Source organism: Balaenoptera musculus, chromosome 1, assembly GCF_009873245.2.
Source record: "Balaenoptera musculus isolate JJ_BM4_2016_0621 chromosome 1, mBalMus1.pri.v3, whole genome shotgun sequence".
Lineage (NCBI taxonomy): Eukaryota > Metazoa > Chordata > Mammalia > Artiodactyla > Balaenopteridae > Balaenoptera > Balaenoptera musculus.
Genome location: NC_045785.1, coordinates 5594310 through 5608314, shown reverse-complemented (window position 1 = coordinate 5608314; position 14005 = coordinate 5594310). Strand labels below are relative to the sequence as shown.

The following is a 14005-nucleotide window of genomic DNA, read 5'->3' as shown; positions in this document are numbered from 1 at the left end:
CTTCTATCACCCCAGGTTGGCAAACTACAGCCCATGGACCAAATCCAGCCCAGTGCAGGTCTGTGTATAAATACGGTTTTATTAGAACACAGTCACAACCATTCATTTTTGGATTGTCTGAGGCTGTTTTCATGTTTCAGTGGTAGAACTAAGTACAGTGGTTCCCCCTTATCCATGGTTTTGCTTTCAAGGTTTCAGCTACCCATGGTCAACTGCGGTCTGAAAACAGTAAATGAAAAATTCCAGAAATACATAATTCATGAGTTTTAAATTGTGTGCTGTTCTGAGTAGCATGATGAAATCTCACACTGCTCCACTCCGTCCTGCCTGGGACGTGAATCATCCCTTTGTCCAGCGCATCCACACTGTATACGCTACCTGCCTGTTAGTACAGGAGAAACAGTGTGTGTACGTACACATATACATAGCGTTCGGTACTATCCACGGTTTCAGGTATCCACTGGGGGTCTTGGAACGTATCCCCCATGGATAAGGGGGGACTATTATATTGCAACAGACATTTATTACCTGGCTTTTTAAGGAAATGTTTTTGGACACGTGCCTTAAAACATAGTGAATAAATATTACCGTCAACATAAATGTAGTGATATGGGAAATGATCTCTCCAGAGACATTAGAAGTTTGAGATTTTTTCTGAAGCACGATCTTTTCTCTGAAATCTTGCAAATGACTAAATACAGTATTAGTGTAAGGTAAGAAGGGAGGGTGTTGGATGTAGCTGAGTTGATAGAGCTAACTGCCATGTTATATTTTACCTTATTTTTTTGCCACGTTAGATTTTTTTTTTTTTTTGCCACGTTAGATTTTAAATGCATCTTCTCTTAAGACAAAAGTTGTCAAGTTAATCTAAATTCAAGTCTGATTTTGGTGAATTCAATTCCTGGCTTTTAAAAACCAGTTTTCTGCCACTAAACCATTTATTATAACTTAAGATGTGTTACAGTCACGTCTGCATACTTACAAATGAGCATCACATTCTAAAATCTCATGAACACTCATAGTGTCCGTTGAACACCTACTCACTATCATTTCTTTAAAACACAAATTCTCTCGGAACATCCACTCTTGACTGCAATATAGAATATACAGATTTCGGACACTTCACACCACCCTGTCTTTCTTCAGCGCTGTCATTAAATGCTGGAAGACAGGTTTGCTCCCTATTGGATAATGAATGTCCTGAGTTGGTTCAGAAAGGGCAGCTCTGGGTACTGACTTACCTCACAGCACCAGGGAAAGGGAGAGTTAGAAAATGAAACTATGTAACTCTAAACAAGAAATAGATGAGTTAAAAGAAAAACATCAGTATTGCCTAGTGAGCCTTTTTCCTTTAGAAATTTTGACACGGCAGTAATTGAATTTCACGTGGCAGATTATTTTCATCGCAAATAACCACTTGCTTAAGGCTTTGTTCTACTGCAGGCTTGTTTAGATTTAAACTTGTCCCACCAGCCACTGTGTTTTTTACACTGAAGGCTTCTCCCACCAAGTGCTACGCATGCCCTGCGGTGGCTTCAGAAGGCCCTCCCTTTCACTTGCTCATGCATTTGTATGTCTATGGTTGTATGTGACTGTTTTCCTGTTGTATAAAGTAGCAGTGTTAGTAATTAGGGTTAGTTTTTATCTTATTTCATTCGAAATGGATGTGAAACTTTACGGGCATACCTAGACTGCAGCCCCATGCAAGCAAGCAAAAAGCAAAATATTGAAAATGGAAGATAAAGAGAAACTGGCTAGCAGGCAGCTAAACTCACCCTTTTGTACAGCCTATGGTCCACCAGGGGGCTTTGGACAGTAAAACAACACCAAAGAGCTATTAGCATGTGAGGGTCACAACAGAAATCTTATAAATAGCTTTATTTCAACAAAAAAGACTATAAAGTGTTTTTTTTTTTGTTTTTTTTTTTGGAAAAAAAGAAAAGGAGAGTGGTGGTGGCATATGTGAAATGAGCAGGTAGGAAATTCACCAATTTATTTTTCAGTCTAAAAATGTTGGGGTCCATGACTGAGCAAAATCCTTAAAGAAATGGGACACTTCTTATTGATTCCTGAAGCCATTTCCTACCTACTTTTTCTGAGAGGGTGTCACATGAGGTTTCCTATTTTAATGCTTGTAGGGGACAATACAGATGACAGTTTTTCTTAAAATAATATTCAATAACCCAGAATGGCAACAGGGTGACACTCATTCTAGGGAAAATGAGTTCAAACTTCCAGGATAGATTTTTCAGGATTTCTTCAGGTTCCTTCATTGAATATATGGGAATGGAAAGTGAATAGTGACCTTACACAGTCAGTAGACAAAGGTTGAATTTCACGTGGCAGATTATTTTCATTCCAATTTGCCTGCACATTTTTCTAGCATCTGGAATATCAAAGGGCAAGTAAAGAAAAGAGCCAGTAGGGGTCATTGTTTAATCCCAAATAAGGAACAGAAATTCAGACCCATAATCTGATGCTCTCTTCATAAAAAAACCTTCTTATTAGCTTCATGAGGTTATTACTGGTTAAAATATGGACCAAAGAAAGGCAAAATCCTCATGAAATGCTTTTCTACTCGTTTACAAAAGGAGAACTCTAAAAACACGAGTGAAACGATTCCTTCGTTCAGCCTTCTGTGGGAAGCAGCCTTTCAGGCGTTTATGTTTTGCTTAAATATCTTACCCTCTCAATTCACTCAGTTCACCCAATGTAAACACGGTAGGCTTTGGCCAAAAAAAAAAAGAAGAAGAAAATGAACATGGGACTTTATGTAGTTTTGCTCACAATGACCAAGGTGGCATTACGTATACATATTTTCAAAGTTTGAGGATAAGACCAGAAGAACCAAGGAGAATTTAAGTTGTGAACATTTGTTTGATGTGGCTTAAGGAAGAGCCATGTTGAGGCGATTTCCTCGAAGATAAAACCTGCTAGGAAAGTGTTAACCACCGACTCAGCAGTGCTGGATTGAATCCTCCTGGGTTTTTTGTTTTGCAGGAGGAAGAGGAAAAGGGGAGAAGAGTGTGAGCACGTGTGAGAATATATGGAAAAGGGCCCAGGTAAGGCCTTGATATTTTCACCAAAGGAAGAAAATCAACTCCTCTGTTTGGCTGCAAGTCCCCTAAGGCTAAATCAAAGGTATGAGTAAATAATAAGGAAAAGAGACTGACTTTGGTAAGGCCTGGAGGATTCATTTCATTACATCCTGGCCATGCCGCATATTCTGATATGCATTTCCTAACAAGACTTGCTATTTCAGAGTATTGATATGGGCACCTCATTGCTTAGCGTCACTGCGTGGTGGAGAGCAAATGCGCAGCGGAGGAGTAAGGTAAATGTGCATGAGCTGCCCTGGCAGCATTCTAGCTAGAGAACACCATATATAACCTAAAAAATGTTCCTTTAAAAGTTGTTATCACTGTGCATGTGTGGTTCTGTCCACGTTCCCTTCCATGGTCATGTAAACGAATTATTTTGTTAATTTAAGTAAAAGTGCACACAAGTAGCCAGTTAACCCCTAGTAAGTCTCAAAGTTAAAATACTGTCAAAGTTAGCAAGTAGACAGTTTGAGGGAAAAACAAACTAAAGTGAAACCTCTGCGGAATCAAACTGCACCTGGACACTCGGGCTTTGGGTACAACTACAGGAAAGAGGAAATCAGACGTTAAAGAGCTTGCTTTCAAGTTTGGGTCTGTAAACTGCATAGCTCCCGATGCACAGAAAAGCGACAAAACTACGTGGAGAGCCATCTAAACACAGCTCAGACGGCCAATGTCACAGAGGTCAGGCCAGAATATTAACCCAAGTAAAGAAAAGAAAAACACGGTTCACCAGCCCCCAAAATCTGAGTTAAGGACCTCGTCTTCACCAAGGCATCCCAAACTCAGGAAAACAAAGAGAAACCCCCCTGGCGTAGCTCCGCAGGAAGATGCTGGGGTCACCGGAGCCCCTTCTGGTTGAAATGCGCCTCCATCTCGGGTGCGTTTCCTGCCCTGCCCAGTTTCATTCTGACCACCTCTCTCCTGTTTCTCATCACAGACTAGCTGGAATTGATCACTCGATGGAGGGTGTTAGCTCTGACACGGCCAGTAGAGGGCACCAACTATTTAGTGGAAATTCTACATCAGAAAATTTGGATGGCATGAGTGGTGTCCCATCCTTTCCTTCAGAATAGAAAACTCTGTGTCTTTTCTGTTTGGACGCACGTTAGCACAGTAAGGGTTTAGAGTGAAGAACACACGGCTAAAGAAAAATCTGGAATGAAAAGCCAGTCCGACTAAGTTGTCCTTGCACCCAAACTGAAACAAAAACACTGGCACGATCTCCGTGGTTCAGTCTCTACACAGCATCGTCTGGAACAGCGACCGGTATTCTCACGGCAGCAACTCAGTCCCTAGTTAAAGAGTTCTGTCATCCTAGTGTCACTTGGGACGTGTACCCTGATTATTTGTGGGGGATTAGCTTCACCAAGGAGTTCATGAGTGGTTAAGGCGATGAGGGTGGTTTTATTATTCTCGACGAGGAAAATGTCGGGATGAGGGTTAATGTACCTGTGGCGACAGCGGCGTAGAAACCTCATTATTTTTCGAGCAGCCTGGTCCTGCTTTTTGGTTAGCAAACTGCTCCTGAAAAAGCCAGAATATGAATTACCATCACGAGAAGGGTGCTGTAAAGCTTCATGTGCGAAAGTTGAACGCAGGTCAGCGGTGAGAGAAAACTCTTAACCAAACAGTTTTCAGTTAAGAAAACTCTTAACCAAACCAAAACTCAAACCAAACAGTTTGGTTAACCACACTCTTAACCAAATCCAACAGCACAAGCCTATTTTATGGCTCTGAGTCTGGGCATCACTGGGAGAGAAGGAAGGAGGGGACTACAGACACTTTCTCCTACTTGGAGGGAGATAATAGAAAGACTAAAGATAAGATGTCCTGTAACTGTTCTTCCCCAAGTCTTTATAAGCTCGTTTGTTCAAAAAGGCATTAGACAGACTTTCTCGGTGTAGAAATTGATTCGCCTGTGTTTGCCGCTCTCTTTGGGCTATTATTTTCTAAACTTCTTTCGTCAGTGTATTTTCCGGCGCTAGAAGTTTTTATTACACTCTTCAAAATGGGGTGGCTTAGTGCTACTTACTCTCCCAAGGTCTTAGGTACAGAAACGCTACAATTTAGACCATTATATTACAGTGCCACCTTTCTGAGTAGGAACTGTGGTCTGGCCAGACTCTGATACAAGTTGAAACTGGGTGGCGGCATCAAAATGATTGGATGGGGGGTGGAGAGAGAGAAAGGAGAAGCCTAAATAGACAAAAACAGGCAGAGAGCACAGGTGTAACCGTACGAACACGCGGCATCTAGACTGGTCTGGGAAGAAAGGAGTTGCAAGACGCTTTACTCCTTGTACAGGCCTGCGTGTCAACACGGGGCAGTTCTTTCGACTCAGTCGGGGTTCTCTTGGCTGCCACGAATCTTGACCCACCTGAGTTTCTGCTGTACGATGACTGCCGTCCGCCGAGCCTGCCGTCTCCTGCCACAGTTTTTATAACTCCGGTAAAACTTCTGGATCAGCACGGCAGCACGCCGGCTCTGCTGAAATTTTTTTTGTTCGTAGTAACTTCGGAATTTGCTCTGGATCAGGATGGCAGCCTGTGTCATCTTTTTATAAAGTGCATACTGCAGGGGGGACAAGAAGAAGCACAGCAGTAACAAGGGGGGCCACGCAGGCCTGGGTGCCCTCTGAGCCCACCAGGTGGGGACGGCAAGAAGGAAAACTTTTCCCTTTCTTTTCGTATTCGCTGGGGTCGCATCATTAAAGAGGCAAACTAGGCATCTTTTCACCTACCTTTCCAAAATGCAAAATGTTACTTTAAGGGTTGCCTTCAGACAATGCATTGCTTTAAATGTGGGTGTTTTCCCCCCCAAATATCAAAATTGTTTGCTCTTTTTGGAAAAACTTTTTAATGGCAATAAACTGAGACATTTAGGAATCAAAAAAGTATTATTTAGGAAGTAAAACTTGAAATGCTGAAGATGAATATTTCCTATCCAGTTTGGAAACATTTTAAATTAACCTCCCATTTTTAATTGGATGCCTCCCAATTCCTGCCAAACACAAATCTACTCAGCAGTCGGCATCTGATTTCTAACTAGCATTCCACTTGACAAATTTCTGAGTTACAAGGTCCCAAATACAAGGCTTATCATGAAACGCTGACACCTTTAAGCCATTTTAACCTGCAAAAGATTAACGCTTGTAAGACCGACAGGGGGTGAAGCCATGAAACTTGGAAAGCGGCCCCGGAGCCGGGGATGGCTCGGGAGCCAGGCCCAGCACCCACCGGCCAGCTTGCCGCAGAGATGGAAAGTGAGGCATGAAGGCACGGGTGCGGGGAGGGTGGGTCCTCTTCCCTATCAGAGTTCAGGCAGGAAAAATGCAGAGCTCTCCAGATTTTAAAAAAGACTATGTCCAGATTGCTAACGACATAGACTACAACTCTGGGGACGAGAAGTCACAGAGAAGCGCTTTGCTCACAAGAAGGCGACTTACCATCAGAGGGACAAGTATTCCTCAGAAAATCCCTGCGCCTAAGTATCTCTCTGCATGTACGAGGTGGAGTGAGGGAAGGAAACAGACACAGGGCCCTTCTGCAAGAATCCTGTTTAGTCTTATCTGACCCGCCTGACATTCTCATTTGGCCAAAAGTCTTTTAAGACAAGAACGCTGCATCCTACAGCGTTTCCATCACCTTGACCTGTGTGCTCTGCATGGTCAGAACCTCCCGGGCCACGGTGAAGCACGATGGGAAAAAGGGAAATATCTTCAGTGGCTCACAGGGTTCATGGCAATTGTTTTCGATGGATTGTTTAGATGGACACTGGCCAAGAAAAGGTCCAATGACTGTTACTGCTGAAACCCACTGCAACGGCATCACCACGTGGTCCCCAGAGGATAGATGTGCTGTGGTGAGGTGGCCGGGCGAGGGGGGTATGCCTACGGAATGACCGTGCCATCTTAATGGCCCCTTCTCGTAGCTGGTGATGGGTGTGAAGTGTGTGACTCTGGTGGAATGGTTTGTGAGAGGACTTGGGTGTATCATTACCTTCAAGGCTATCCATGTCAGCTTGGGGGAGAAACAGAAAATACAAGATTAATGTTAGATTGCCGAATAGAAGGAAATGAAAAACCAGAACCAGAACCAATGAAACTCCCAACCAAAAACAAAACAAAAAGGAAAAAAGGCAACCTGGCTATCTTCATGCCTTCCATCTTCCAAAATACTTGTCTTATATTTGTCAGTATTTTTTTTTAAATGCCTTCCGTCTTTCTGGTTGTAGCCAACACTTCTTTGGGAGGGGATTAAAAAAAAAAACCAAACTCACATTTTGGAATAAATACCTGCTGAAATCACAGACTTGAAACTTTGATTCTGAGTACTGCTCTGGGCTAACAATAAGCCAGGATGGTTCCCTGCTGTGGGGCTACAGGGACTGTGGTGTCAGCGTTTACACAATAAACCTTCATTTCCTGGGATCATGAACTCAACTGGCTATAAGCTAAAGAGGTTCCCCGCCCCTCACCATTAGAGCTCAATCCTAAAGAAACTTGAGAACATGGCAACCTGAATCAGACAAATGCTAGAAATAACAAGAGAACAGAATCCTGAATTTCTGTGTGGCTGGTATACATCTCAGCATTTATTATTCCTTAAATAAAAATGTAAGACCTACCGAAAGCACAACCTAATAAAAGGTTCTAGAATCTACTGACAGGACCGAGCTTTATTGTATGAACCGGTCAAAACTCAATTCGGCAATCTTTTAACATTTTATCACCACCTAGGTGGTTAGAAAGGTCTAATATTTACTTAATCTCTCTGAGCCTCAGCTTCTTCATCTGTAAAATGGAAATAAAATTGTTTACTCCAGATATTTTTGTAAGGAGAAAGTGAGATGATGAGCCTAAAAGATCCAGGACGTACTAGGTGCTCTCTTCCCCAGTGATGGGAGCTACGTGACCCTGCAGGTAGTTTCAGAAATAGCAATACTGCACGAAAGAGTAACTCAGATACTCTTCCTGCAACACTTAACTAAGGAATACAAAACAGTTTAAGATATTCTGGGCTTCTTCAGATTTTTACAATTCTTCATTTTAAATTGGATAAGAAGAAGCCAAAAGGAAAACCCGCTAAGGATGATGTAATGTATGTAATTCAAGGTCAACGATAACAACTAGTATTTACCTGCTCTAATCACCATATTAAATTCCCTTGAGTTCTTTAATTACTAATTAGTTTATAGGTAAAATGCCTGAGACACAGAGCCTCATTTCAGACACAAATAACTTCCTCGGTATCAGACCAATGTTGCAGGCAGGTGATACCACTAAGAGGCCAACGATCCGAACAAAAATTATTTTGTGGCATTAGTTGCAGGTGGCTTTTTGTTTGCTTGTTTTTGTTTTTTTCCCTTCTGGAACATTTCCCTTTGGTTTTTAATCAAGACAATTCAGAGTCAGTCTTTGGATCAGGCACTGGATGTTGTGCTCTTTGCCAAACCACACACCAGACTCCCCAGGCCTGTTTGGATGCTGTGTGAATAAGGCACGTTCCCATGGCGACCCAGAAGCTGGCTCACCTGTTTATATTTTCTGTAACAACGCTGAATGACAGCTGCTGCCACTTCCTGCTGCTCCCGCAAGGGTCGGCCCTTCAAGGGAAAGTGAGGCAAGAAAAGAAATAATGATGTAGCATAAAAAATGCAACTTTCCCAAGACTTAAATGGAATCATGACTCATTTAATTGACTTTCTCAGAACTGAGACCAGAGGTTTACCAAAATACAGTGATAAGTTAATACCAGGATAAATTTAAAAAATGAATTTACAGAATAACTCTCTGATTATTCCCGCTTCTAAATAGAACCATCATATTTGGATGTTAGGAGGCCTAAAACGATATTCACTTTCAAAGTATTTAAAGAATTAGGTATTGCACTATTTGTCCTTATAAATTTCCGCTCTCTGCTGTCTTTCCTAAGATAACACCAAGTCCTCTACTTTTGTTTTTATTTATTTATTTTATTTTTGGCTGCGCTGGGTCTTCGTTGCTGCGCTCAGGCCTTCTCTAGTTGCGGCGAGTGGGGGCTACTCTTCGTCGTGGTGCACGGGCTTTTCATTGCGGTGGCTTCTCTTGCTGCGGAGCACGGGCTCTAGGTGCACGGGCTTCAGTAGTTGTGGCATGCGGGCTCAGCAGTTGTGGCTCACAGGCTCTAGAGCACAGGCTCTAGAGCACAGGCTCAGTAGTTGTGGCGCACGGGCTTAGTTGCTCCATGGCGTGTGGGATCTTCCTGGACCAGGGCTCGAACCCGTGTCCCCTGCATTGGCAGATGGATTCTTAACCACTGCACCACCAGGGAAGTCTGAGTCCTCTACTTTTGGATCAATGATTGATGGCTCGTAACACCTTCTTAGGGAGGTCAAAGACTCCTCTGAGAAACTGTGGAAGGCTCTGGACCCTCTCCCACCAAAAATGCACTTTACCATAAAATTTTAGGGCAATCAGTCACCAGGCCTCCAGCTAGAAACCCCTGCTCTAGGTCATAAATTCCTTGCGGCAGAGGTGTCAACTTACTTTATATTAATTAGATAATAAATATCCATTATTATTACCAACAGTTAAGTTCAGATGGTGACAACCACCACACTACTTGTCAGTTTTATTTCACTAAAGCTTCTGACAATTATTAATAATCTCATGGGACCTAATTAATAATGTCAAATAACAATTCTATCAACTCAGAAGAAAAAAAAAGGAAACAGCATATGTTTTAGTTTGAATGACTCTGACTTTTCCGGATCTTAAGAGTGTCACCACATCAGGACTCTATTGTTTTTTACCTTGTATTTCCGGAAAGCTGTCTGGACAAGCCTGGCCGCTTCATAGAGTTCTCTCTGTTCGTGATCAGACAGAGTCAGCTGAGCAAATTCATTCTCCACCTTCTCACTGGTAGACGCACTCAGGAATTCAGACCAGTCTGCGGCGGAGGGAAGGCTGGGTTTCTCGAAAGCTATTTCACTGACTGGTGAGCCTACAGGGCTCAGGCTGGTATTAGAAGAAGGGGTTAGAGGCTCGTTATATGCACTTCTGAAACAAGAGGAGACACGGGGGAGAGAGGCTGGTGATTGGTTTGCATGGTCCATTGCACGCTGGTCAATGAGACAAGATGGTACCTACTGTGGACCATGAAGGATATGCCTTCACTCAGCCCAGAGAGCTGCTAAGCAGACTCTGAATGTCCTTCAATTAGTAACTTCACATTGAGCACCTGTTATGAGTTTAGTACTGTGCTAAGTGTTAAATCCACTGAGTCCACTATCCAATTGTGAAACTTCAGTTGAACTGGCGGGGGATCACTAAGATACATTATCTCCTGCGCTCTGATGTGGGAAGAAAAATCATGGGAGAGGTGAGGACGTGAGGGGGCCTTGGAAGAGGCAATGGAACTCGTCCTAACGTTTCCTTCCTTCCTTGACAAGGGCGTTCATTACACGGAACTCCTCAGATCCAGTGGGCCTCCTGAGCCTCCACGTAAACACAGGAACTTGCCCTGACCTGGCACCACTGACCTGATCTGGGTGGCATTTGGCAGATGGTCTACGTCAGCTAGGTAACCGGCCAGCCAGCTCATCGTACTGCTGATGGGGGCCGCGTCTGTCCTCTCCAATGCCGGGGACTCCATGGGCACAAAGTTCTCCTGCTTGATGCGCTCAGGGGTGGCTTCAATGATGTGCTCTGCCAAGGTCATCATGTTCACCTGGAGCCCGGAGGTCACAGAACACTCAGGTTAGGGTGGCACCTTAGAGGTTATCCAGGCCTACCTCCACTCCCCCCACCTTGGAAAGAAAGAAAGGAGAGAGGGCGGGCTTACGCCTCAGTCCAGTGCCCTCCAATCTCATCGTAAGGTTTTCCGATTCACCTGAATGTGCTGAGATCCCAGATCTGATTATCTCCAAATCATAGTTTGGTCCCAAACCTTAAGTCTTCGAGAACGTCTGGCTTGTGCCTACTTTCTACTCTCAGCTAGGACCAACCAGTTAAGGATGCTATGACTGGGCAGTCCTGGTCATATTATTGTAGTGACACTACTGGTTACCTGACCACCATCACCCCATTTTGCCTTGCCCAGAGAACCCCAGTTTTGTAGAGAGCAGCAACGAGCCAACATCCAGGGGACAGCTCGTGACTGATACAAGCCAACTGTCCTAATCCCCTTCTTGGTTTCCCACCTTCCGTGCACCAAGGAGGGGAGAGGATCTGTCACCCACTTCTGGACAGGAGACTGCACAGAAGTCTGCTGGGTGGGCTCTGGGCAAAGCTTTTGCTTTCCTGATGAAAGGTATCGATGCACCTGGCCCTTTGCCTTCCTCTTCCTGCTCTGACTACAGATGAGCTCCAGAAGCCACATTACAACCATAAAGCAACAAGCACGAAGAGGAGAGGCAAAAGAACAGAAAATCCAGAAAAAATCCTGGTCCCGGATGGCATTATTGAGCAACTGAACCTCTGGACTTCTATGAGAAAAATAAGTCATTTTCTTATTAAACCACTGGAGTTGGGTTGCTGATACACGCACCCAAAATACATTCCTAATGGATGCATTTAGGAATCCGCAGAACTAGCCTGGAGTAGATATATTTGGCCAGAATCAGAGATATAACCTTGTTTTTAAAAGTTTCCTTGCACATCTCTTGAAAATGGAAGTTGAAATATAGCAGTTTAAGTTTTTAAGTGAATTGAAAATGTTCTGAAAGGATCTATACAAAAATGACAAAATGCTTATCTTACAACATGCATGAACCTGAAAACCATTATGCTAAGTGAAAGAAGCCAGACACAGAATATGACAGTTTATGATTCCATTTATACAACATTTCTAGAAAAAGCAAAATTCTGGGGGAGAGAAATCAGATCGGCGGTTGCCCAGGGCTGGTATGGGAACAGAGGGTGACTGCAAAGGGGCACAGGGAACTTTTGGGGGGTGATGGAAGTGTTCTAAACGGGACTGCGATGATTGCACAGCTGTATAAATTCACTGAAGTTCATTACACTGAACACTTAAAGTGAGTGAATTTTATGGTATGTAAATTACACCTCAGTAAAACTCTTAAAAACACTTATCTTGGGTAATTTTCTAAATTTTCAACAAAGAACAAGAATTATTGTGACAGGAATAAAAATGAAAACATTTAGGGAAAAAAATATCACAGCTTTTCTTTTCCTTCTATATTGGCTCTCTTGGTTTGTGAGTCAAACAGGAGGAGGTAAGTCCTACCTTGATTTATTTTTCATGAAAGTATTAAAAAGTGGAATTTCTGGAGACGGAAGGTTATAACTATCTGTAGTCACTCCTCTCCCAAATCCTCTATTCTATAAACACGTGTCAGTGTAAGAACACCTTAATATCATAATAAATGCAACATTCTGAGATACCAAGTAGCTGATTTTTCATTGTGATAGCTACAAAAGGCCATGGAATTTAAATGACTTTCAGGTTTTTTATTCAAATGATGTTGGGTTTTTATTTACATTCTCTTTGGGTCCTAGTATATGAGCAGTTTTCATAAATGGGCTTGGATATCTAAAAAGAACACTGATATGTATATTTACTATGTGTATTCATACATCTACATAATTATATATATCATATATTAAATATACACACAAAGTCAAACTTTCTAATTGTATTGTCAATATTTTCATATCCTCTTCATACCTGAGCTGACAAATCTTGAAACAGTTGTGTCAGTCTCACACTATGATTATAGTTATGGTTTCACATTTCTTCATCTTTACTTGCTTTAATATTTGGAAGCTATGTCGTTAGGTGCATAATGGCTCATTACGGTCATATCGTTTTGACAAATTTTATATATATATATATATATATATATATATATATACCATTTGCCTTACCTGTACTTTTTATCATTTTTCTTTTTATATTCATTTGTCTGTTATATCTTTACCTATCACATCATTTTCATTCTTTCTGTTTCATTTCATTTTAATTCTTTTACAAGCAGTATATAGTATATTTTGCTTCCTTTTTTTTTTTACCCAATCTGAGAATCTTTTAATAGAATTAACAGTTTCCAAAGTGGGAATAAGTCATGCTTGAAAATATTCCTATAATATTATGTTATAGAGTATTATTTTTGTTGTTGCTTTTTTCTTTATTACCATTACTGAACTTTTCCTGAATGGGCCAAATTTTCTTTTTTCCCCCTTAAATGACACAGAAATTCTGTAGCCTGTTTTTACACTACCTATTAACTTGACATTTCTAACAAGCATATTTCAGGCTATACATACCTATCAATATCATAATTGGAACAAACTTTGATTTTCCCTGGACAGGGGGACTGCTTTAGTACACTTTTATCTTCCTCTCCCTACCTCCCTGGTTTTGTTAAAACAATTTAGAATCTTAGTTCTAGGTTATTTTTTGAAACATTATTTCTTCTATTTAAAGAATTGCTTATCATGTAACCACACTATCAATAATTATTCAGAGATATCACTATTACTGGTTTTACTGTTCACTCCTCCATGAACTCTGGCTTGCCATTTCTTGAATTATTTCATTAATTTTGTTATTTTTTTCATTTGGCTAAAATGCTTCTTTAGACTGCTGCTTTTTTCAAAGGTATGTGCTCTTAAATTAGCAAAATATTCTCTGACGTTTCAGTGAAAATATAGAGTAGATTTTTTTTAGGTTATTTTCTATTTCCTGCATCAACTGTTTCAGTAAGGGCCAGATGCTCTAAAGCTGTGCTATCCAATGGCTATTCAAACTTAAATTAATTAAACTTAAGTAAAATTAGAAATTCAATTCCCGAGTCACACTGAATACATTTCCAATGCTCAGTACCACACATGGCCACTGGCTACCATATTGGACAGGGCAGACATAGAATGTTTCCATCACTACAGAAAGTTCTGGTGG

General features: G+C 41.7%; 1 protein-coding gene across 9 annotated transcripts in view; it reads right to left on the bottom strand.

Moving 5' to 3' along the window:
• The window catches only part of CAMTA1 (calmodulin binding transcription activator 1), an 875067-nt gene that overhangs the window by 9043 nt on the left and 852019 nt on the right, over positions 1 to 14005 (bottom strand). For 8 of the 9 annotated variants that reach the window (XM_036854351.1, XM_036854359.1, XM_036854342.1 and 5 more), the window contains 6 exons: positions 10626 to 10813; positions 9897 to 10143; positions 8637 to 8708; positions 7103 to 7123; positions 5482 to 5675; positions 4554 to 4628 (listed from right to left, as the gene is read on the bottom strand). In XM_036854351.1, the coding sequence (XP_036710246.1) occupies positions 4554 to 4628; positions 5482 to 5675; positions 7103 to 7123; positions 8637 to 8708; positions 9897 to 10143; positions 10626 to 10813 (797 nt within the window). Of the gene's footprint in view, positions 1 to 1775; positions 1807 to 4553; positions 4629 to 5481; positions 5676 to 7102; positions 7124 to 8636; positions 8709 to 9896; positions 10144 to 10625; positions 10814 to 14005 lie in introns of all 9 variants that reach the window. The other variant, XM_036854334.1, reaches the window with a different exon arrangement.